Genomic DNA, 24279 nt, shown 5'->3' on the forward strand with positions numbered 1-24279 from the left:
CGAGTTGCATAAGTTCTTGATAAATTCTATTCCTTTACAGGTAAGTTGTTTGCAAATATCTCCCACTCAGTACATTGTCTTTTAGTTTTGCTGTCTCCTTTGCCTGTAAAAGCTTTTTATGTTGATGTAGTCCCACAAAAAAAAGTGGCACGAGCATTTCCTGTTCTTTTAAAGAAATTGTCTATTTTAATTAGTTTATTGTTTGTTTTCCCCTAGTTTTACTGAGGTATAATTGACAAAATTGTAGATACATGTGTACAAAAGGGCGCTTTGATAGACTTATTCATGAAAACATTACCCCAATCAGGCTGACACGTCTATTACTTCACATATCATTTTTTAAAAGTGTGTGATGAGACCACCTAAGATCTACTCTCTTAGGGCAGTTCAGCGGTTTAGCGCCATCTTCAGCCCAGGGTGTGATCCTGGACTTCCAGGGTCGAGTCCCACGTCTGGCTCCGTGCATGGAGCCTGCTTCTCCCTCTGCCTGTGTCTCTGCCCCCCCCCCCCCTCATGAATAAATAAAATCTTAAAAAAAAAAAGATCTACTCTCTTAGCAAATTTTAAGTATACAATACAGTACTATGAACTATAGTCACAATGCTGTACATTAGATCTAAAGAACTGGTATATCTTGTAACTGAAGGCTTGTACTCTATCTCTCCCATTTTTCCCACTCCACAACCCCTGGTAACCATGATTCAACTCTGTTTCTATGAGTTCAATTTTGTTTTTGTTTTTAGAATTCATATTTTTGTGAGATCATAGTCTGGTTTATTGCACATAGCATAATGTCCTCTAGACCCATTTTTGTTGTCACCAATGACAGGATTTTGTTTATTATTCATGTAAACATAGACAGAAATATATAAAAATACCACAACTTCTTTATTCATTCAACCATCATTGAATATTAAGGCTGTTTCCATATCTTGGCTATTGTGAATAATGCTGCAATGAACATAGGGGTGCATATATCTTTGTAAGTTAAGTTTTACTTCTTTGGAAAAAACCCAGAAGTGGAATTGCTGTATCATTTGGTAGTTCTATTTTAAACTTTTTACGTTTACATTTCCACCAAGAGTGTACTAGGGTTCCCCTTTCTCCGCATCCTTGCCAACATTGGCCATCTCTTCTATTTTTGATAAAAACCACCCTAGGGGATCCCTGGGTAGCTCAGTGGTTTAGCACCTGCCTTCAGCCTGGGGCGTGATCCTGGAGTCCTGGGATCAAGTCCCACATCGGGCTCCCTGCATGGAGCCTGCTTCTCCCTCTGCCTGTGTCTCTGCCTCTCTCACACACATCTCTGTGTTTCTCATGAATAGATAAATAAAATCTTAAAAAATAAAAATAAAAACCACCCTAACAGGATTAAGGTGATATCTCATTACGGTCTTGATTTGCATTTCTTGATTAGTTAGTGATGTTGAATATCTTTTCATGTATGTGTTAGCCATATGTATGCCTTCTTTGGGAAAATATCCAATTGGGTTGTTGGATATTTCTTACATATTTTGGATACTGACCTTTGAGCATAAATGTTTTGCAAATATGTTTTGCCTTCTTTGGGAAAATATCCACTCACGTTGTTGGATATTTCTCATGTATTTTGGATACTGACCCTTTAGCATAAATATGTTTTGCAAGTATTTTCTCCCATTCTATGAGCTACCTGTTTTGTTAACTGCTTTCTTGCTGTTCAGAACTTTTTAGTTTGATGTAGTCTCCCCTTGACTACTTTTTCTTTTGTTGCCTATGCTTTTGGTGTCATATACAAATAATCATTGCCAAAACCCAGGTTAAGGAGCTTTACCTTTATGTATTCTTTTAGGAGTTTCATTGTTTCAGATGTTACATTTCAAGTCTCTGATCCATTTTGAGTTAATTTTTGAGAGTGGTGTAGGATAGGGGTCCAGTTTTATTCTTTTGCATGTAACTCTCCAATTTTCCCAAAATGATTTGGTGAAGAGATGACTTTTTCCCCACTGTGTGTTCTAATTGCCTTTGTCAAGGATTATTAACCATTTATGCATGGATTTATTTCTGGGCTCTCTATTCTGTCCCATTTCAACTATTTTTCTGTTTTCATCCCACTACCATATTGTTTTGATTACTATACCTTTGCCATATATTCTGAAATCAGAATTGTGATGTCTCCAGCTTTGTTCTTTCTCAAGACTGCTATTCTACTCTGGTTCTTTTGTAGTTTCATGCAAATTTTAGGATTTTTTTTCAATTTCTGTGAAAAATATCATAATTTTAAAACATTTTTATTTGAATTCAGTTCATTAACATATTATGTATTATTGGTTTCAGAGGTAGAGGTCAATGATTCTGTCTTATATAATACCTAATGCTAATTATATCACATGCCCCTCCTTAATGCCCATCACCCAGTTACCCTGTCCCCCTCACCCCTCTCCTCTCCAACAACCCTCAGTTTGTTTCCTATGATTAAGAATCTTACGGTTTCTCTGATTTTGTCTTGTTTCATTTTTTCTTCTCTTCCCCTATGATCCTCTGTTTTGTTTCTTAAATTCCACATAAGAGTGAGATCCATATGATAATTGCCTTTCTCTGATTGAATTTTCACTTAACATAATATCCTCTAGGTCCATCCATGTCATTGCAAATGGCAAGATTGATTGATTGATTGATTTCTTTCTTCTCTTTGTTTAATGGCTGGTAGTAGTCCATTGTGTGTGTGTGTGTATATATATATACACCACATCTTCATCTTCTTTATTCATCTGTCGATGGACATCTGGGCTCTTTCTATAGTTTGGCTGTTGTGGACACTGCTGCTATAAACAATGGAGTACAGGTGCCCTTCTGATCACTGTATTTGTATCTTTGGGGTAAATATCCAGTAGTGCAATTGCTGGGTTATAGGGTAGCCCTATATTCAACTTCTTGAGGAACCTCCAAACTGTTCTCCAGAGTGGCTGAACCAGCTTGCATTCCCACCAAGAATGCATAGGGTTCCCCTTTCTCCACATCCTTGCCAACATCCGTTGTTACCTGACTTGTTAATTTTAGTCATTCTGACTGCTGTGAGGTGGTGTCCCATGTGGTTTAGACTTATATTTCCCTGATGCCAAGTGATGTTGAGCATCTTTTCATGTGTCTGCTGACGATTTGTATGACTTCTTTGGAGAAATATCTGTTCATGTCTTCTGTCCATTTCTTAACTGGATTATTTGTTTTTTGGGTGTTGAGTTTGATAGGTTCTTTATAGATTCTGGATACTAGCCCTTTATCTGATGTGTCACTTGCAAATATTTTCTCCCCCCTCCTATAGGCTGCCTTTTGGTTTTGTTAACTTTCCTTTGCTGTGGAAAAGCTTTTTCTCTTGATGAAGTCCCAATGGTTCATTTTTGCCTTTGTTTCCCTTGCCTTTGGAGACATGTCCAGCAAGAAGCTGCTGAGGGTGAGGTCGAAGAGGTTGCCTCCTGTGTTCTCCTCTAGGATTTTGATGAATTCCTATTTCATATTTAGATCTTTCATCCATTTTGAGTCTATTTTTGTGTATGCTGTGAGGAAATGGTCCAGCTTCATTGCAGAAGCATGTGGCTGTTCAATTTTCCCAACACCATTTGCTAAAGAGACTTCTTCCATTGAATTCTTTCCTGCTTTGTCGAAGATTCGTGGAACATGGCATTGAGGGTCCATTTCTGGGTTCTCTCTTCTACTCCATTAATCTGTGTGTCTGTTTTTGTGCCAGTAGTATACTGTCTTGGTGATTATAGCTTTGTAATAGAGCTTGAAGTCTGGAATTGTGATGCTACCAGTTTTGGTTTTCTTTTTTAACATTCCTTTGGCTATTCAGGATCCTTTCTGGTTCCATACAAATTTTAGGATTATTTTTTTCAACTTTGTGAAATAAGTGGATGGAACTTTGATAGGGATTGCACTGAACATAAAGATTGCTCTAGGTAGCACAGACATTTTAACAATATTTGTTCTTCCAATCCATAAGCATGGAACACTTTTCCATTTCTTTGTGTCCTCCTCAATTTCCTTCAGGAGTATTCTACAGTTTCCTGAGGTCAGATCTTTTGCCTCTTTGGTTAGATTATTCCTAGGTATCTTATGGTTTTGGGTGCAATTGCAAATGGGACTGATTCCTTAATTTCTCTTTCTTCTGTCTCATTGTTAGTGTATAGAAATGAAACTGATTTCTCTGCATTGATTTTATATCCTGCCACTTTGCTTAATTGCTGCATGAATTCTATCAATTTTGAGGTCGAGTCTTTTGGGTATTCCACATAGAGTATCACGTCATCTGCAAAAAGTGAGAATTTGACCTCTTTGCCAATTCGGATGCCTTTTATTTCTTTTTATTGTCTGATTGCTGAGGCTAGGACTTCTAGTACTATGTTGGACAACAGTGGTGAAAGTGGACATCCCTGCTATGTTTCTGCTTAGGGGAAAAGCTCTCAGTTTTTCCCCATTGACAATGATATTTGCTGTGGGCTTTTTTGTACATGGCTTTTATGATATGGAGATATGTTCCCTCTATCCCTATACTGTGAAGGGTTTTAATCAAGAAAGGATGTTGTACTTTGTCAAATGCCTTTTCAATGAGGTCTTTCACCTCATTGATTAAATTTATTCCTAAAGATTTTTCTTTGATGCTATTATAAATGGAATTTTTTTTTTTAGTTTCTTTCTCCAGTAGTTTATTCTTAGTCTACAGAAACACAACTGATTTTTGCATATTAATTTTGTACCAAATTTGTTCATCACTTCTAACAACTTTTTGTTAGGATCTTTAGGGTGTTCTCTTATATAAGATCATGTTACCCTGCAAACAGAAAAATTTCACTTTTTCTTTCTGATTTGGATGGCTTTCTTTTTCTTGCCTAATTACTCTGGGTGCATGTATATATTTGTTATTTCTTCTTGATGAAGTAACTTTGGGGGGGAAAATGTCTGCTGTCAGCCCTGCTAAGGATTCTGAGGCTTTATCACAGCTTCCCTACAAATATGCCTACTCCGAACTTCTTGTTCCCGCTTAGGGGTGAATTCTTAGAACTGTATGCCTTCTCGTAATTCCATAAAGCCAGGCTATGTGTGGAGTCTCCTGTTTGCTCTCGCTAAAGAGTGCTGAATGCTCAAGTTTGTATGCTGTCTTCCAGTTCTACAGGGTTGAGCTGGCTTTCTACTTATTCTCAGTAACTGCCCACAAAGACTTGCACTCATTGCTCTCAGAGGCACACGCAACTATGGGGTGGAGTAGCATGTGGGTAAGGAGAATAATGCTAGAAATGCTTGTGGTCAGCTGGAGGGATTCAAAGGCCAAGTGTCCCCAGCAGCTTGTGGTCAGGTTTCCTAATGGAGTCTGTGAAGTGGTAAGACCTGTGTAACTTGAGTTTTGAGCACTGGCGGTTAAGCATAACAGCGCAGAATCTCCCTGCCCCTCAGTCATGTAGATCATCCCCGTATTCTGAAAGAGTAGGAAAGAAGTGGGTGTCTTTGACAACATCCTTTATAGCTGGGGAAGTTGGAAACTCACTCACATGCTCTCACTTTACTCTGTGGGAAAAACTGCAGGCCAAGTTTGTCTCTTTTGGCACAGAGCTGTGCCATCTTGGAGATGCAGTGACATAGGTGAAATGAAACTTTTCTGCTTACCCTCTTCACTCTTTCCAATCTCAGATTTTTTTTGTCCTCCCAATGGTGTACTGAACTTCTCTACTGGATTCCTGGGTCCCATAAAGGTACTCACAAAAACTTATCAAAATCAGTGTTCTTTGGGGGGAAAGACGGTAGATTGCTGAATTGCTGATGCCATTCTCCTTGGATTTACTATTCTTTCAAGGTTTGGTAAAATTTCCCAGTGAAATTTTGAGGGTAGATCTTTAACAATATTCTCAAGTTTTTATTTGGAAGTTTGTCTATTTTGATGTTCCATCTCTTCTAGGGTGAGGTTTGGTAGATTATGTATTCACAAAGAATTATTCATTTTATTTACATTGTAAAATAAATTTATATACAGTGAAATGGAGTGTGGCTTCTAAATTTCCTGTTTCAATAGTTTCTCCGTCTCATTAATAGTGTTTCTGTGCCTTCCTCCCCTATCTGCAAACTTCCGTTTGGAACTTAATTACATAATTAAAAATAATCAATGTCACTATAAGCTTATGCTGGTTTCCCCAATCATATCTTGGCTATGGATTCCTCTCCTGTGGGACTGGAATAGTATTTGTCCTTTTTTTTTTTTTTTTTTTTTTTTTTTTTTGGCGGAAAGGGCCAGATAGCAACTTTATATTAAAGTCCCCATTCAGGGCAGCCTGGGTGGCTCAGTGGTTTAGTGCCGCCTTCAGCCTGGGGCATGATCCTGGGGTCCTGGGGCTGAGTCTCACGTCGGGCTCCCTGAATGGAGCCTGCTTCTCCTCTGCCTGTGTCTCTGCCTCTCTCATGAATAAATAAATAAAATCTTTAAAAAAATATAGAGTCCCCATTCAGTCTCATTGCATGCTCTTCTGTTTATTTCAAAATTCTTAATATAAATATATGCTAGCAGTAAGTGAGAGCTCTGGTTGCTCCACATTTTCATGAGGAATTGGTATTGTCAGTGTTTTGGATTTTGTCAATTCCCTAACAACATACGATGTTGACTACCTTGCATCTGTATTATCTTGTTTGGTGGGGGTCTTTTCAGGTATGTTGTGCATTTTTTATTTTTTATTATTTTTTTTTGTTGTTGTGCATTTTTTAATAGGGGTTTTTTTCTTATTGAATTTTAAGAGTTCTTTGTATATGTTCCATAAAACAGATAAGTCTTTGCAAATATTTTTCTTTTAAAAAACGGTATTTATTTATTTGAGACAGAGCACGAGCAAGAAAGAGAAAGAAAGCATGAGCAGGGAAGAGGGACAGAGAGAGGGAGAAGCAGACTCCCCACTGAGCAGGGGGCTCAATGTGGGGCTTGATCCCAAGATCTGGGATCATGATCTGAGCCAAAGACAGATGCTTAACCGACTGAGCCACCCAGGCACCCTACAAACATTTTCTTCTAATCTGTGACTTATCTTCCCATTCTCTTGACCTTATTTTTCACAGAGCAGTTTTTATTTTTAACATAGGCCAGATTACCATTTATTTCTTTGACTAATCATGCCTTTGGTGTCATATGTAAAAAGTCATTACCATACCTAAGGGCATCTAGGCTTTCTTCTAGGTTATCTTCTAGTTTTATAGCTTTCCATTTTATATCTAGGCCTATGATCCACTTTATTACTTTTGAAAGGTGTCTAAATTAATTTTATTGCATGTGCATGCCCAATTTTCCAGCATCACTTGTTAAAAATAACTATCTTCCATTGTATTGCTTAACTCCATTGTTAAAAACCAATGGAGCATCTACAGAAGACTAGATTTAAGTGAGTCTATTTCTGGGCTCCCTATTCTATTCTCTCCATCTATTGGTCTATTCTTGCACCAGTCCCACACTGTTTTGATTACCACAATTTTAAAATATAATATATTATTATACACACATGTGCACAAGCAGGGGGAGCAGCAGTGGGAGAGGGAGAAGCAGATTCCCCGCTGAGCAGGGAGCCTGACCTGGAGCTTGATCCCAGGACCTGAGCCAAAGGCAGATGCCTAACTTACAGGTGCCCCTGTGTTGTGTTTTGTTTTGTTTTTTAATGGAACACTTCACGATTTGTGTGTCATCCTTACAGAGGGACCAGGCTAATCTTCTCTGTATACTTCCAATTTTAGTATATGTGCTTCCAAAACAAGCATAGATGGTATTGTGTTTTTAATTTCATTTTTTTATTTATTATTATTATATTTATTTATTTATTTATTTATTTATTTATTTATTTATGATAGTCACACACAGAGAGAGAGAGAGAGGCAGAGACACAGGCAGAGGGAGAAACAGGCTCCATGCACCGGGAGCCTGACGCGGGATTTGATCCCGGGTCTCCAGGATCGCGCCCTGGGCCAAAGGCAGGCGCTAAACCGCTGCGCCACCCAGGGATCCTGTGTTTTTTTTTTTTGTTTTTTTTTTTTGTTTTTTTTTTTTTAGGGATCCTGTGTTTTTAATTTCAAATCAAACTTACTCATTGCTGTTACATAGAAAAGTGACTTACTTTCCTGCTTATTAACTGATATTTTTGTTATTTCTGATTTTTGACATAGAAAGATCATGTCATCCACAAAGACAGTTTTATTTCTTCCTTCCCAATCTATATAACTTAAAAGCAAAAGACAAAAAAGTCTTTACTACAAGGGAAAACCCATAAGGCTAATAGGAGACTGTTCAACAGAAACATGGCAAGCCAGATAGGAGTGGAATGATATATTCCAAGTGTTGAAGGGGAAAAATATGCAAGGAGCTCAACGTGGGACTCAATCAGGCTATCAGGCCCTGGGCTAAAGGCAGCGCTAAACCGCTGAGCCACCCGGGCTGCCCTTAGACCCTTTTAACAGACCAAAACACACCCAGTATCTAGTTTTGTTTGTTTTATCTTTTTTTCTTTCTTTTTCTTTGTTCTTTTTTTTTTCTTTCTTCTTTATTTTATGGACAAAACGACAAGATGGATAAATTCACCCCAAAGGAAAGAAAGTAGAACTCATGGCTAAGGGCTTAATCAATAAAGATATAAGTATGATGTCTGAACTAGAATTTAAAACAATGATTATGGGATGCCTGGGTGGCTAGTGGTTGAGCATCTGCCTTTGCCCCAGGGTGTGATCCTAGAGTCCAGGGATTGAGTCCCATATCGGGCTCCCTGCGTGGAGCCCGCTTCTCCCTCTGCCTGTGTCTCTTCCTCTCTCTGTGTGTCTCTCATGAATAAATAAATAAAATCTTAAAAATAAATAAAAATTTTAAAACCCAATGATTATATGGATACTAGCTAGGTTTGAAAAAAGCATAGAAGACACTAGAGAATCCTTTATTACAAACATGAAAGAACTAAAATCTAGTCAGGTCGAAATTAAAAATGCTATAACCAGGCTGCAATCCCAAATGGAGGTCATAAAAATGAGGATGGATGAAGCACAGGAATAATACTGATATAGATGATAAAATTATGAAAAATAATGAAGCTGAAAAAAAAAACAGGGAAAGAAAGGTAGTGAACCACCGAAAGTAGACTTAGGGAACTCAGCAGCGGATAAAAATGTAATAACATTTGTATGATAGTAGTCCCAGAAGATGAAGAGAGAGAAAAGGGGGCAGAATGTTTATTCAAACAATTGATAGCTGAAAACTTCCCTGAGGGAATGACACCGATATCAAAATCCAAGAAGCACAGAAAACTCCCATGAAATTCAACAAAAGCTGACCATCAACAAGGCATATCATAGTCAAATTCACAAAATACACAAACAAGGAAAGAATCCTGGAAGCAACAAGGGAAAAAAAAAGTCCTCTATCTACAAGGGGAGATGGATCAGGTTCATAGCAAATCTATCCACAAACAGGAGTGGATGTAAATGTACAACCCTATTCCCAATGGGAAAAATATGCAGCCAAGAAGAAGTCCTTATCCAGCAAGGCTATCATTCAGAATGGAAGGAGAGATAAAGACTTTTTCCCAGACAATCAAAAACTAATGGAGTTTGTGATCTCTAAAACAGCCCTGCAAGGAATTTTAAGGGGAATTCTTTTGAGTGGAAAAAACCAAAACCAAAACAACAACAACAAAAAAAACAAAAACAAGAAAAACTAGAAAGGATGTAGAATATCACCAGAAACACCAACTTCACAGGTAACACAACACAATGGCACTAAATTCATCTTCCAATAATCACTCTGAATGTAGTAAATGGACTAAATACTCCAATCAAAAGACAGAGGACATCAGAATGAATAATAAAAAAAGATCTCTTTATAAGCTGCCTACAAGAGACTTATTTTAGAACTAAAGAATCCTGCAGATGGAAAGTGAGGAGATGGAGAAATCATCTATCATGCTAAAGGATATCAGAAGGAAGCTGGGAGTGGCCAAACAAAAAGAAATAAAAGGCATCCAAATTGCAAGGAAGGATAAAGCTTCCATTCTTTGCAGATGACATGATGTTCCATGTAGAAAATCCGAAAAACACCACCAAAAAATTGCTAGAATACGTGAATGCATCAAAGTTGCAGAATATGAAGTCAAATATGCAGAAATCTACTGTATTTCTATACATCAATAATTAAGCAGAAAAAAAAAATCAAAGAATCATCCCATTTGCCCTGAAAACAATAAGAAACCTAAGAACAAACCTAACTAAAGAGATGAAAGATATGTACTCTGAAAAATGATAGATTGCTTATGAAACAAATTGAGGAGGACACAAAGAATGGAAAAGGTTTCCATGCTCATGTATTGGAAGAACAAACACTTTTAACATGTCTGTGCTACCCAAAGCAATCTACACATTTAATGCAATCCCTATCAAAATACCATCAGCATTTTTCAGAGAGCTAGTACAAACAGTGCTGAAATGGATGTGGAACCAGAAAGGGCCCTGAATAGCCAAAGCAATTCTTAAAAAGATAAACAAAACTAGAGGCATCATGTATTCTAGATTTCAAACTATACTACAATGCTGTAGTCATTAAGACAGTATGGTACTGGCACAAAAACAGATACATAGATCAATGTGACAGAAGGGATCAGCTGGCTAGAGATGGGTGCTGGGTATTAAAGAGGGCAATTGTTGTGATGATTGCTGGCTGTTGTATATAAATGATGAATCACGGAAATCTACTCTAGAAACCAATATTGCACTCTATGTTAACTAAAATTGAAATTAAAAAAAGAGAAAGGTACTATATAATCATATATAAGGGGGACAATCCAATAAGAAGATATAACAATTGTAAATATTTATAAACTCAATATGGGAGCACTCAAATATATAAAACAATTAATAATAAACATAAAGGAGCTAATTGATAATAATACAATAATAGTAGGAAACTTTAACACCACACATACATCAATGGACAGATGATCTAAACAGAAAATCAAACAGAATTCAATGGCTTTGAATGATGCACTAGGCCAGATGGATTTAACAGATATATTCAGAACACTGCATCCTAAATCAGAATACTCTGGTGCACACAGAACAGTCTCCAGAACAGATCGTGCATTAGGTCACACAATAAGCTTCAAGAAACACAAAAAGACTGAAGTCATACTATGCCCCTTTTCTCACCACAACACTATGATATTAGAAGTGAACCACAAGAAACTATCTGCAATGGCCATAAATACACAGAGGTTAAACATGCTACTAAGCAATGAATAAGTGAACCAGGAAATCAAAGAAGATATTTAAAAATACATGGAATCAAATGAAAGTGAAAGCAAAACAGTCCAAAACCGTTGGGATGCAGCAAAAGCTGTCCTAAGAGAGAAGTATATGGCAATATAAGTCTACCTTAAAAAGGTAGAAAAACCTCAAAGAAACAACCTAACTTAACTGAAGGAAGTAGAAAAAGAACAACAAACGAAGCCTAAAGCCAGCAGAAGGAAGGAAATAATAAAGATTTGAGCAGAAATAAATTATATAGAAATTCAAGAAACCAATAGGACAGATCAATGAAACCAGGAGCTGGTTCTTAGAAAGTATTAATAAAATTGATAAACCCCTAGCCAGACTTATCAAAAAGAAAAGAGAAAGGACCCATATTAATAATAAAATTAGAAATGAGACAGGAGAAACAACAATGAATACCACATAAATACAAACTATTTTGAAAAACAGACAATCTGGAAGAAATGGATGAATTTCCAGAAACATATAAACTACCAAAACCCAAACAGGAGGAAATAGTACAATTTGAACAGACCAATAACCGGCAAAGAAGTTGAATCAGTAATCAAAAATCTTCTAAAAAGACTAGGACCAGATGGTTTCAAAGGAGAATTCTACTAAACTTTTAAAGAAAAGTTAATACTTATTTTTCTCAAACTATTCCAAACAATAGAAATGGAAGGAAAACTTCCAACTTGATTCTATGAGGCCAGCAATACCCTGCTACTAAAACCAGATAAGGATTCCACTACAATAGAGAACTACAGGCCAATATCCCTGATGAATATGGATGCAAAAATTCTCAATAGAGTTACAGCCAACTTAATCCAACCAAACATTAAAAAAATCATTCATCATCATCAAGTGGGATTTATTCCTGGGTTGTAAGGTAGTTGAATATTCACAAACCAATCAGCATGATAACATCATATTAATAAAAGAAAGGATAAGAACCGTAAGATCCTCTTAATAGATGCAAAAAAAGCATTTGACAAAGTACAGCCATTCATGATAAAAACTCTCCAGATAACAGGTTTAGAGGAAACATATCTCAATGTAATAAAGGCCATCTATGGAAAACCTACCACAAACATCATCCATAATGGGGAAAAACTGAGAACTTCCTCTTAATGATCAGGAATAAGGCAAGGATGTCCACTCTCACCACTGTTATTTAACAGAGTACTGGAAGTCCTTGCCACTGCAATGGACAACAAAAAGAAATAAAAGGCATCCAAATCGGCAAGGGAGAACTCAAACTTTCCCTGTTTTTATTTTATTTTTTTTAAGATTTTATTTATTTATTCATGAAAGACACAGAGAGAGAGACAGAGACAGAAGCAGGCTCCATGCAGAGAGCCAGATGCGGGACTCCATCCCAGGTCTCCAGGATCACACCCTGGGCTGAAGGCGGCGCTAAATCACTGAGCCACCCCGGGATTCCCACTTTCCCTGTTTTTAGATGAAACGATAATCTAGATAGAAAATCCAAAAGACCACCAAAAATTTGCTTGAACTGATACATGAATTCAGTAAAGTCACAGAACACAAAATCAATGTACAGAAATCTGTTGCATTTCAATACACCAGTAATGAAGCAGCAAAAAGAGAAATTAAGGAATGAATCCCATTTACAATTGCACAATATCGAGGAATAAACTTAACCAATGTACTCTGAAGACTATAAAACACTGATGAAAGAAACCATGATGCAAAGAAACCGAAAGACAGTCCATGCTCATAGATTGGAAGAACAAATATTGTAAAAATGTCGATACTACCCAAAGCAATCTATATACACATTTAACGCAATTCCTATCAAAATATCAACAGTTTTTTTTTTCAGAGCTAGAAAAACAATCCGTCAATTTGAATGGAATCAGGAAAGACACCAAATAGCCAAAGTAACTTTAAGAAGGAAAAACAAAGCTGGAGGCCTCACAATTCTGGACTTCTACTTATATTACAAAGCTGTAGTCATCAAAGCATGTAGTACTGGCACAAAAACAGATACACAGATCAATGGAACAGAATGTAAAACTGAGAAATAAACTCACAGGGGTCAATTAATCTTTGACAAAGCAGGAAAGAATATCCAATGGGAAAAAGACCATTTGTTCAACAAATGATGCTTGAAGAACTGGACAGCAACATGCAAAAGAATGAAACCATAATAAATAATAGAATAAATGCAAAAGATGCAAAAGAATAAATGCAAAATGAATGAAAGACCTATATGTGAGAGCTGAAACCATAAGAATCCTGGAAGAGAACATAGGCAGCAAACGTGTGACATTAGCCATAGCACCTTCTTTCTAGATATGTTTCCTGAAGCAAGGACAAAAGCAAAAATTAACTATCGGGACTATATCAAAATAAAAAGCTTCTGCACAGCAAAAGAAACAACCAACAAAACTAAAAGGCAACCTATGGAATGGGAAAAGATACTTGCAAATGAAATACCTGATAAAGGGTTAGTATTCAAAATATATAAAGAACTTATAAAACTTAACATCCAAAAAACAAATAATCTAATTAAAACATGGGCAGAAGACACGAACAGGCATTTCTCCAAAGAAGACATGCAGATGGCCGACAGACACAGGAAAAGATGCTCTATGTCACTCACCATCAGGCAAATGCAAAACAAAACTACAAGATATCACCTCACATCTATCAGAATGGATAAAATTAACAACACAAGAACAACAGATATTGGCAAGGATGCGGAGAAAGGGGAACCCTCTTGCACTGTTGGTGGGAATGCAAAGTGGTGCAACCACTTTGGAAAACAGTATGGAGGTTCCTCAAACCTAGAATTATCCTATGATCCACAACTGCACTACTAGGTATTCACCCAAAGGATACAAGAACACTAATACAAAGGGATATGCGCACCCCGATGTTGATAGATAGCAGTATTATCTACAACAGCCAAAACATGAAGACAGCCCAAGTGTCCATCCACTGAGGAACAGATAAAGAAGGTGTGGAGTACATATGTATAATGGAATATTACCCAGCCATAAGAAAGAATGAAATCTTACCACTTGCATTGACATGGATGGAGCTAAAGATATACTAACCAAAATAAGTCAGAGAAAGACAAATACTACATGATTTCACTCATGTGCAATTTAAGAAAAAAAAAAAACAAGCAGAGTGGAAAAAAAGAGAGGAGGGCAAACAAAGAAATACTCTTAAATATGAAGAACAAACTGATGGTTACCAGTAGGAAAGTCAGCAGGGGTGTTGGTTAAACAGGTGATGGGGATTACGGAGTGAACAGCTTGTGATGAGCACTGGGTGTTTATGGAAATGCTGAATCACTATACTGTATACTTGAAAATAATATTACACTAACTGGAATTTATTAAATAGAGACTTAATAAGAAAAAACATTTCCATCTTTCTAGCTACATTATTAATGTATTCTTACATGTTTACTTTTTTCACTAAAACCCTTAGCATATTAATAATAGTATTTGAAAGTTCCTGGTTTGATAATTGCAACATTCCTGCCATAGCTGATTCTGGGTCTGATGTTTACTTAGTCACTTCAAACTGTTTTAATTCTCTTTTCTTTCTTTCTTTCTTTCTTTCTTTCTTTCTTTCTTTCTTTCTTTCTTTCTTCTTTCTTTCTTCTTCTTTTTTCTTTCTTTCTTCTTTTCTTTCTTTTCTTTTCTTTTCTTTTCTTTTTCTTTCTTGCCTTTTTGTATTCCTTGTAAATTTTTATTGCAAGGTGGACATAATGTACTAGAAACTTCAGTAACCAGTCCTTTAGTAACGTGGCGCTGAGGAATAGGGAAGTAGCAGCATCCTATGGTCCTATGATTAGGTCTCATCTCAGTCTTTTGGTGAAGCTGTGCCCCTGGACGATGACTTTTACTAGTGCTTCTCAGTGTTTTCCTCCCTGTAGGTTGGACAGGATAGCAGTTACAAGGGGCTGGAGTTGGGTTTTCCCCAGACCCAGCCAGAGCAGGGTGGAGTCAGGTATTTCCCTCCCCGCAGGGATGTCTGGCTTCAATAAAATTCCACTAGGTTAGGCTCTGGTAAAATAGTTTTTCCTGAGGGTGGGTCTGGTGAAGAAAAACAGAATGCTCTGGCATATTCCAAAGGGTGCCTTTCCAGCCACCTCCAGAAGCACAAAGGGATTCTCCCCAATATCAATAGTGAGAACCTGAGAGAACTTCTGGCATTAAACTTGCAAAAGTGAAGAAGCGTCCTTATAACTGGGTATACCTAGAGGCATTTTATTCTCCTGCTTGTTCACACTGAGCCTCTAGCAATTCATCAATTAACCTTTAAATCTCTTATCCCCACACTGGTTCCCACGGATGTACCTTCTTGGGGATCTCTGCTCCAGGAAATTGTGATTTTCTCCAGTAAACTGCTGTGTTTTCTTTCTTCTAGTGTCAGTTCTTTCTTCAGCCCCTTGTCACTTAGAATTCATTTTTGAAGTGATTTTACTTTTTCCTTCAATTTCTTAGTTCTTACAATTCTCATTTCACATCATCTTACTGTCTTGCCATCTCCTTTCGGGGCTCCTTTACTTCTGTTTTGTGATTCAACTGCTTAATTAAGTTCCAAAATTAATGTTGAAAATGCTGCAATTCTTCCCCACATTGTAATGGCATTTTCCTGGTGATTTTTCTTCCATTGCCAAAATGTGATATTCTGTTTTTTTCTAATATTATGTATACAATTGAATTTTTTCTTAAGTTTGAATTAGGTGAATTTTTCTGAATTAACTATCAACAGGAAGACTCTCTAAAAGAGGGAAAGTGTTAGGATAGCTTTCTTAGTTTTTTTCAGCTCAAGGGCATCCTTTTCTTACTGAGTGACAGTTTATTTGTGTATGGTGACTTGTGGTGACCAGATTTCCTTTGGTTCTCATATCCTTACTTGTTTCACGAGGGCTCCTACCAATGACATTTCCTTCCTGATTATCTTCTTAGCCAGTGCCATAAGGGATGTAGTTCCTGCCGCATACAATAATCCCCTTTTGTAGAAGGATGCTGTTTAAAAAAATTCTATGACCTCTTTTCCCGGAATGCTCTCCAAATCTTTTTTCTCTGCCTCTCTTGTCCACTGTACGCTCAGATATACCCTCAAAAATTCCCCGAGTGTGTGTGTCATCCTTCTGAGAATAATTATTTATTGACTTGGGAGAGGGGGAATTGCAGAATACATTTTGCTACCTATGGGTCACTTGGTGGCTTTCCACAGTGTTTTGGATTTTATTTGTTTTTTATTATTATTTGGTATATTCTCTATTTCACAATTTTGCCAAAAAAAAAAAAAAAAGTTGTGAGTGCTTCATTCATTCTTCTTGTATTGATTGCATGGTTTTAGAAAGAAAGGTAGGTGTGGGTGTAAGTAGATTCCATAGTGCTACCTGAATTCCAAAGCCCTAAATATTATTTTTAACCATTCACACAAAACACCTCCATGCTGGCTCTATCACTGATTCCAAAAGATGACAACAAATGGGGATTTTTAAGAAATACTGATTCTTGGACTCCTCTGCCAGAGATCCGCATGTAGTTACTCTGGGATGGCTGCAGATAATATGTTGTTTATTATAAAGCCCTCTGACTGTTTCTGATGCACAGCTAATTTAGGACCTAATAATAATCATGGATTTAAATCCCCTATTTCAACAAGAAATGTTTTAAGTAAAATACTTTTTAGGGGAAATCTATGCTAATAATATCTATGTTATTTTTAATAATATCCATCCTGGGGTGCCTAGGTGGTTCAGTCAGACTGATCATCAGTCTTCGGCTCAAGTCATGATCTCTGGGTCCTGGGATCCAGCCCCATGTCCTGTCACTGGGGAATCTGCTTGTCCCTTTCTCTCTCCCTCTGCTTCTTCCCCCTAGCTTGTGCATTCATCCTCTTTCTCAAATAAATAAAATCTTAATAAATACATAAATATGTCCCTCTTTGCTTTTAAGTTCAAGTTAGCTAAAATTATCTAAATTTACATTTAAGATAAATTTCTTTGGCTCTTTAAATTGAACTAGATCCATGTCTTTCTGGGTTTAATAGTTGGGAAAATTTAATTCTAATATCTTTATGTAAATGTTGTATTCATAATAGGCAAATACAAATAAAACATCACAGAAATAAATATAAAAATGAAACAAAAAAAGACCAAGGCTGTCATGTTTGGTTGTACACTGTGAAAGCAGGTACCAGTTCTCAGTGATTCTAACATGAAAATTTATGTCTATGCTGTTGATTGACTAAACCATAAAAACTTAACAAGGGCTATATATTGATATGTAAATTGTTAATAGTGGTAATCATCCTGCAGTCTAATCTTTCAGAAGAAGGTCTTTTATTTCTTTTATATTCTCTAAATAGTTATTACAATGTTCTGGTTACATGATAAAATAATAAGAGCAAAGATTAGTTATGGAAATCTAATTCTGAAATTAAGTTTTTTGACATAGGGTACGACAAGTTGCTTATTCAATTATCACTAAATTCAACATCTTTATGCATACAAATGAGTCGAATGAGTACAAGCAATAGGTTAAACAGTTTATGCATAAAAGAGAAGTCATATCCTACAACTTGTTGCAAAGATCAAAGTAATAAAGGCAAACAAAAAACTGACCCCAGGGCAAGTTTTTCTTATTATGCATTTTCAGAGATACCCATATATTGGGCCAAATAAATAATGCTATAAAAATATATATACTTAATAACAAACTTCAAGCAGAAAAGATTTCCTTATAAATGAAACTCCAAAGCATCGTGTCACTAAAGAAGTTCAAGATTTCATTTAAAGAATATAAAATCTCACCATTTTAAAAGAAAAATTTTAAATTCTTATAATCGCAAAATAGAGCATACCAATTACTTGTATCCCACATTCCTACCTGTCCAACCAGTATAAGCAGAGCAATCATGGGGATCAGCTGTTTTTAGCCCTTCCTCCATTTGCTGTAGAAGATCTTTGATTTTGGTCTGGATTCGCTTTGTGAAATTCTGAACGATCTGAGAACCAAAAGAACATAGATATTTAAACTGCATAACAATATGGCAATACTGTAATGAATACTTTAATAATCTAAATTGTTGGGCAACCCAGGTGGCTCAGCGGTTTAGCACTGCCTTCAGCCCAGGGCATGATCTTGGGGATCCAGGATCCAGTCCCACGTTGAGCTCCCTGCATGGGGCCTGCTTCTCCCTCTGCCTGTGTCTCTGCCTCTCTGTGTCTCTCATGAATAAATAAATAAAATATTTAAAAAAATAATCTAAGTTGTCAGAATATAAGAGAGAAAAATTGTATTAACTGGCCCACTTCAATCTTTCATAGGTTAGAAGGTGTCTACCTTGCTTTTATATGGTAAGTTTTTAAATAAGATAATGCCCTATATAGACTATAAGGCATTGGCAGGATTACAAAAAATTAGTTATAGAAACCAAAGTAAAAAACCATTTTTTAAAAAAGATGGATTTGACTACACAAACATGTTAACTTCTGTAATTTAAAGAACGTGAGAAAGATGACTTAAAAATTAATGACAAGCGGGAAATATCTGCAATATTAAACATTTTAAGTAAAAAAAAAAAAAAAAAAAAAGACCACAATACCAAAATAGACCTAAAATTATTGATGTACCTTAAAAAAAGAAAAAAATCAAGTAACATGCAAAAAAGGTTTACTTAGCAATTAATGATATGCAAATAAATAAAAGTACCATAGTTTGCCTTATTAGAATAACAAATAATAAAAAAATTTAGAAATATCAAGTCCCAAGGCTGCTAAGAGCTAAGGAAACAAGTATTCTTATTCACTGGTAGTCTTTCTCAAAAGCAATTTAGCAATATCCTTAAATAAGTAGTTGATAGTGTTCAGATTTTTATGTATTTGATGATTTTTTAGAAATCTGCTGCCAATGAGCACTGGGTGTTGTTATATGTTGGCAAACTGAATTTAAATTTAAAAAAATGTAAAAAAAAAAGTCTGCTGCCAGAGAAACTGCTAAAATATGTTAAAATCCATGACTATGATCACAGAATTTTCTATTTATCCCTTTAATGTCTATCTTTTGTTTTCCTATATTTTGTAGTTCTGTTATTAGCACAAATTTATGACTGAAGCATTTTACTGATGGACTAACTTGTTAAAATGAAATTTTCTCTGTAGTCTCATAGGGGCACATGTTTTTGCATTACTGCACAGCTAGAGCTGTCAGGGAAGATTTTACTGAAATTTGGGATTTTAGACTAAACTAAAAGCAAGTATTAGAAATTAAGTTACAATTGTATATGCTGTAAGAAGTCCAGAGAGGTTTACTGAACCCAGGAGGTACGTGTTTATGTTTCAGGGGGATGAAGCTCTAGAACAGGGAGACATTTCAGAGTTGCAAAACTGACGACAAACAGGCTTATCTTTTTCATAGAGAGATTTATTTACATTCCAAAGACTCAGAGTATAATATTTCCAATGAAACTCTCCGAGAAGGAAAAGGGAAGACAACTGCCTCTTTTCCATTTGTAAAAAGCAGAGAGAAGTTAATTTTCTTCATTATTTGCCTACAACACATAGACTTTGTATATGGAGAACATTTGACTTGGCTGCATGTGTTGTCCCACAGGGAAGACCTGAGGCACATGGAGCCACTTACAGGTTATGGTCTGTCTGATAAATAATAAATGTCTGAACCAGAAACTTCTTGTGTACATTCAGGAAAAAATTAATAGATAAACATTAAAGACCTAAACCAGGGTGATATCAGCATCACTGCAGCATTAAGATTAGGTATCCCTTGTTTTTGTCCTCCCTTTAACAATAAAAATCAGGCATCCATCTACAAACAGAAGTGCTTTTGCGTGAGTTGTCGAACCCAACACCTTACACCAAGGGACCTGTGGCAGGTCTAGCCCACCAGTCTATCTGGAAATAAGCAGAGATTCTGGTACTGGCTGTGGAACCTACAGGAGACTGTGGACTAGTTGTTTCCCCTGCCCCCTACCACCCCACCCCCATGAGCTGAGCAATCAATTTCAGATCAGAAAACCTTTGGGGAAGTGCAGATTTTCAAAGGAAAAGTTCAGTCTATTAAAGAGCAAAAAATGAGTCTGTATACATTAAATTGGGTAAGACCTTGTCTTTATCAGCATCATCTCTTCCCTAAGGTGGAACAGCATAGGGTTAAATAGATGGCCTACTGTTACCTCCATGGGGAAAAGGGAGAGAGCCCTTGAATGAATGCCCAGTTTTCAAATCTCTGCAGGACTCTGCTTGAAGAGACTCATTTTTTTTTTTTTTTCTCATGGCATCCAGAACATTACTGAGAGAGTTCCATGACTGGGGGAAAAGAGGAAATTTGGGGCAGTGGCATACAAGATTCCCAGAGCAGAGGGCACAAAAGATTACAGTTCTTGCAAATGTGTTCTGGAGTCCATCAGGTTAATGAAAAATCAAGGAAACATGGCATAGCCAGAAGATCACAATAATCTTCCACTAACCACACCCAAACACATGAAAATGTATGATTTATCCAATAAAGAATTCAAAATGGCTGCTTAAGGAAATTTAGAGCTACAAGAAAATATAGAAAGGACAGAGGGGAGGCAAGAAGGTGGGAAGAGTAGGGGACCTTGCTTCATCTGGTACCTTAAATTTAGCTAGATAACTATCAAATAATTCTGAACACCTATGAATTCAACCTGAGATGTAAGAAAAGAATCGCTGCAATTTTACAAATAGAAAAGTGACACTTTTTGCAAGGTAGGAAGTGCGAAGAAGTGAATCTGAGGGGATATCAAAAGATAACTGACAGGGAGAGGGAGGGAACCTCCATAAGCTGGCTACCAGAAAATGATGCAGCTGAGGAACATGAAATCAGAAACTTTTAGAAGTCTGCTCCAGTGAGAGACATCCCAGCCTAAAAGGTGCTCAGGTGGTGAAGTGGGGCAGGATCCTAGGTAGGACAGTGTGGTCTCAGGATCCCTGAGGTCTCAGAAAGAATGGGGGTGCCTAAGCTGGCAGAGATCCCAAGCATTGAAACAGGGAAACCAGTTAGGGTCAGCAAGTAGGAGTGGGGAGGGGGACCCTCTCAGCTCAGTTTGCCGTAAACTGTGAACCAAGGCATGACTGAGCGACAGCTCTCCCTCTGAGAGCCCTGCAAAGAACAGAAACACTGCCACCCTTCACCTTCCCCCGGGAGGATCAGTGTGGGCATGCACCAGAAGTGAAGACTGCTTATCCCTGAGGGTTTACTGAAGAAAGGGGACCATGATCTCTCAGCTCTGGGGCTGGAGATCAGGCCTGGCCACTTTTATTTTCATCCTCTAAAGAGGCTCAGAAAGTCTTCAGGGAACAAGAGCCACATAGAGCAACCAGTAGAAACTCACACAGAGCCTGGCCCCCTGGCAAGGGGCGGTGCAACTCTGCCCAGGCAGATACCTGAGAATCAGCACAGCAGGTCCCTCCCCGAGAAGACCAGCTGGAACAACAGGGAATATCAAGTTTACAGAGCACACAAGACTATAAACTCCAGCGCTTGGGGAAAATACTATATATTATTTGAAGATTTTTCTCATTTATTTATCTTTCAGATTAAAATTTTCCTTTTTCTCCTTATCAACTAGTTTACCAATTCTTTGTTTTTAAGTCTTAACTTTCATTTTTTTACATTTACATTTTATAGATTTATTTTTTGGCTTCCTTTCACTGTATTCAGCTTTATTTTTGTATATATGTAAGTTTGCATTTTTTACAATTTTGGGGCTTAATGTCTTCTAACACACGGACCAAAATAAACCCAGGATCAAGTGGATCACCCTGTTTTGTCCACCTTTCTTATTTCTTTTTCCTTTCTTTTTGGCTTCTGACCTCTTTGGATTTGTCTAGTGTGTATTTCACTTGAGTCATGGTTGATAATTTTTATTTTGTCCTGTTGTTCATCCATTCCTCTCTGGGCAAAATGACTGGAAGGAGGAATTCACAACAAAAGAAAGAACCAGAGGTAATACTCTCTGCCACAGATCTAACTGATATGGATATAAGAAAATGTCAGAGATGGAATGCAGGATAGCAATTATAAAGTTACGAGCTGGGCTTGAAAAAAAGCATAAAAGACACCAGAGAATCTCTTAGTACAGAAATAAAACCTAATCAGGTCGAAATTAAAAATGCTTTGAGATGCAGTCTGAATTGGATGCTTTAACAGCTAGAGTAAATGAAGCAGAAAATAGGTGACATAAAAGAAAAGTTGATGGAAAGGCAGGAAGCTGAAGAAAAGAGGAAAAAGTAACTGATAGACCATGGGAAGAGGCTTCAAGAAATCAGCGATACCATAAGATGAAACAATATTAGCATTATTGGGGTCCTCGAGGAAAAGGAGAGAGAAGGACAGAAGGTATATTTAAGCAAATCACAGCTCAGGGCTTCCCTAATCTGGGAAAGGAAACAGGCATTCAAGTCCAAGAGGTAGAAAAGAGCCCCCCCCCCCTAAAAAATCAATAAAAACAGATCAATACCCCAATATATAATAAGGAAGCTTGCAAATTTCAGACGTAGAGAAAATCCTAAAAGCAACTCATGGCAAGAGGTTCTGAACCTACAGGGGTAGAAACATTAGGCTGACAGAAGGCCTATCCACAGAGACCTGGCAGGCCTGAAAGGGCTGGCATGATATATTCAGGGCACTAAATGAGAAAAATATGTAATGAAGAATACTTTATCCAGCAAGGCTATCATTCAGAATAGAAGGAGAGATAAAGAACTTGCAGGACAAGCAGAAATTAAAAGAATTTGTGACCATTATACCAGCTCTGCATGATGTATTAAAGGGGATCCTATAAGAGAAGAAAGAGCCCAAAAATAACACGGACCAGAAATAAACAGAAACAATCTGCAGAAACAGGGACTTTACAGGCAATACAATGGCACTAAATATCTTTGATATGCAATGGCATATCTTTCAATAGTTACTCTGAATGTAAATGGGCTAAATGCTCCAATCAAAAGACATGGGGTATCAGACTGGATTAAAAAAGCAAGACCCATCCAAATGCTGTCCAATGAGAGATTCATTTTACACAAAAAGACACCGACAGATTTAAAGTGAGGAGGTAGAGAACCATTAATCATGCTAACGGACCTTAAAAGACAGCTAGGGTAGCAATCCTTATAAAAGAAAATTAGCTTTTAAACCAAAGACTGTAGTAAGGGATGAAGAGGGACACTATATCATACTTAAATGGTCTATCTAACAAGATCTAACAATTGTAAATATTTATGGTCCTATGTTGGGATGGGTCAGTTACATCAACCAATTAACGACTAAATCAAAGAAACACATTGATAACAATACAATAATAGTAGGGGACTTCAACACCTCACTCACAGCAATGGACAGGTTATTTAAGCAGCAAAGAAACAAGGAGTTTAAATAACACACTGGACCAGTCGGACTGCACAGATATATTCCATCCTAAAGCAACAGAATACCCATTGTTCTTGAGTACACCTGGAACATTCTCCAGAATAGATAACATACTGGTCACAAATCAGGTCTCAACCAATATCAGAAGACTGGTACTATTCCATGCATAGTTTCAAACCATAATGTTTTGAAACTTGAACTCAATAGGAGGAGGAAATTTGGAAGAAATTCAAATACTTGGAGGTTAAAGAGCATCTTACTAAAGAATGAATAGCTCAATCAGGAAAGACGTCCTTCACCCAAACCCCTGTCAGTAAGTGCCCCTGAATAAAACTCTATAAACTGTATGAAGTCACCTGCTTTGTTTCCCCCATCTCAAAGTCTCTTCTCCACTTGGGAGATACTTTACTGTCCCTCTCTCACCTTCTAACACAACACAAAGAGAGAAAAGATTATATATAACCTACAAAGGAACCTCCAGTAGGATATTAGTGAATTTCTCAGCAGAAATCTTAACAGGCTAGGAGACTAGGATGATACGTGCCAAGTGCTGAAACTCTGAGACACTGATTACTGAACATAT

The 24279-nt window shown here is 37.1% G+C and overlaps 1 protein-coding gene and 1 non-coding gene across 3 annotated transcripts in view; both read right to left on the reverse strand.

The window, feature by feature from the left end:
• The window catches only part of LANCL2 (LanC like glutathione S-transferase 2), a 48791-nt gene that overhangs the window by 20758 nt on the left and 3754 nt on the right, over positions 1 to 24279 (reverse strand). For both annotated transcript variants that reach the window (XM_072760087.1, XM_026006694.2), the window contains exon 2: positions 18174 to 18291. In XM_072760087.1, coding sequence (XP_072616188.1) covers positions 18174 to 18291 — 118 coding nt within the window. The remainder of the gene's footprint in view (positions 1 to 18173; positions 18292 to 24279) is intronic.
• LOC112925858 (U6 spliceosomal RNA) lies at positions 7653 to 7758 on the reverse strand. Its single transcript, XR_003236216.1, has one exon. It is a non-coding gene; the product is annotated as a U6 spliceosomal RNA (small nuclear RNA).

Source organism: Vulpes vulpes, chromosome 5 (genome assembly GCF_048418805.1).
Source record: "Vulpes vulpes isolate BD-2025 chromosome 5, VulVul3, whole genome shotgun sequence".
In the NCBI taxonomy this organism is placed as follows: domain Eukaryota; kingdom Metazoa; phylum Chordata; class Mammalia; order Carnivora; family Canidae; genus Vulpes; species Vulpes vulpes.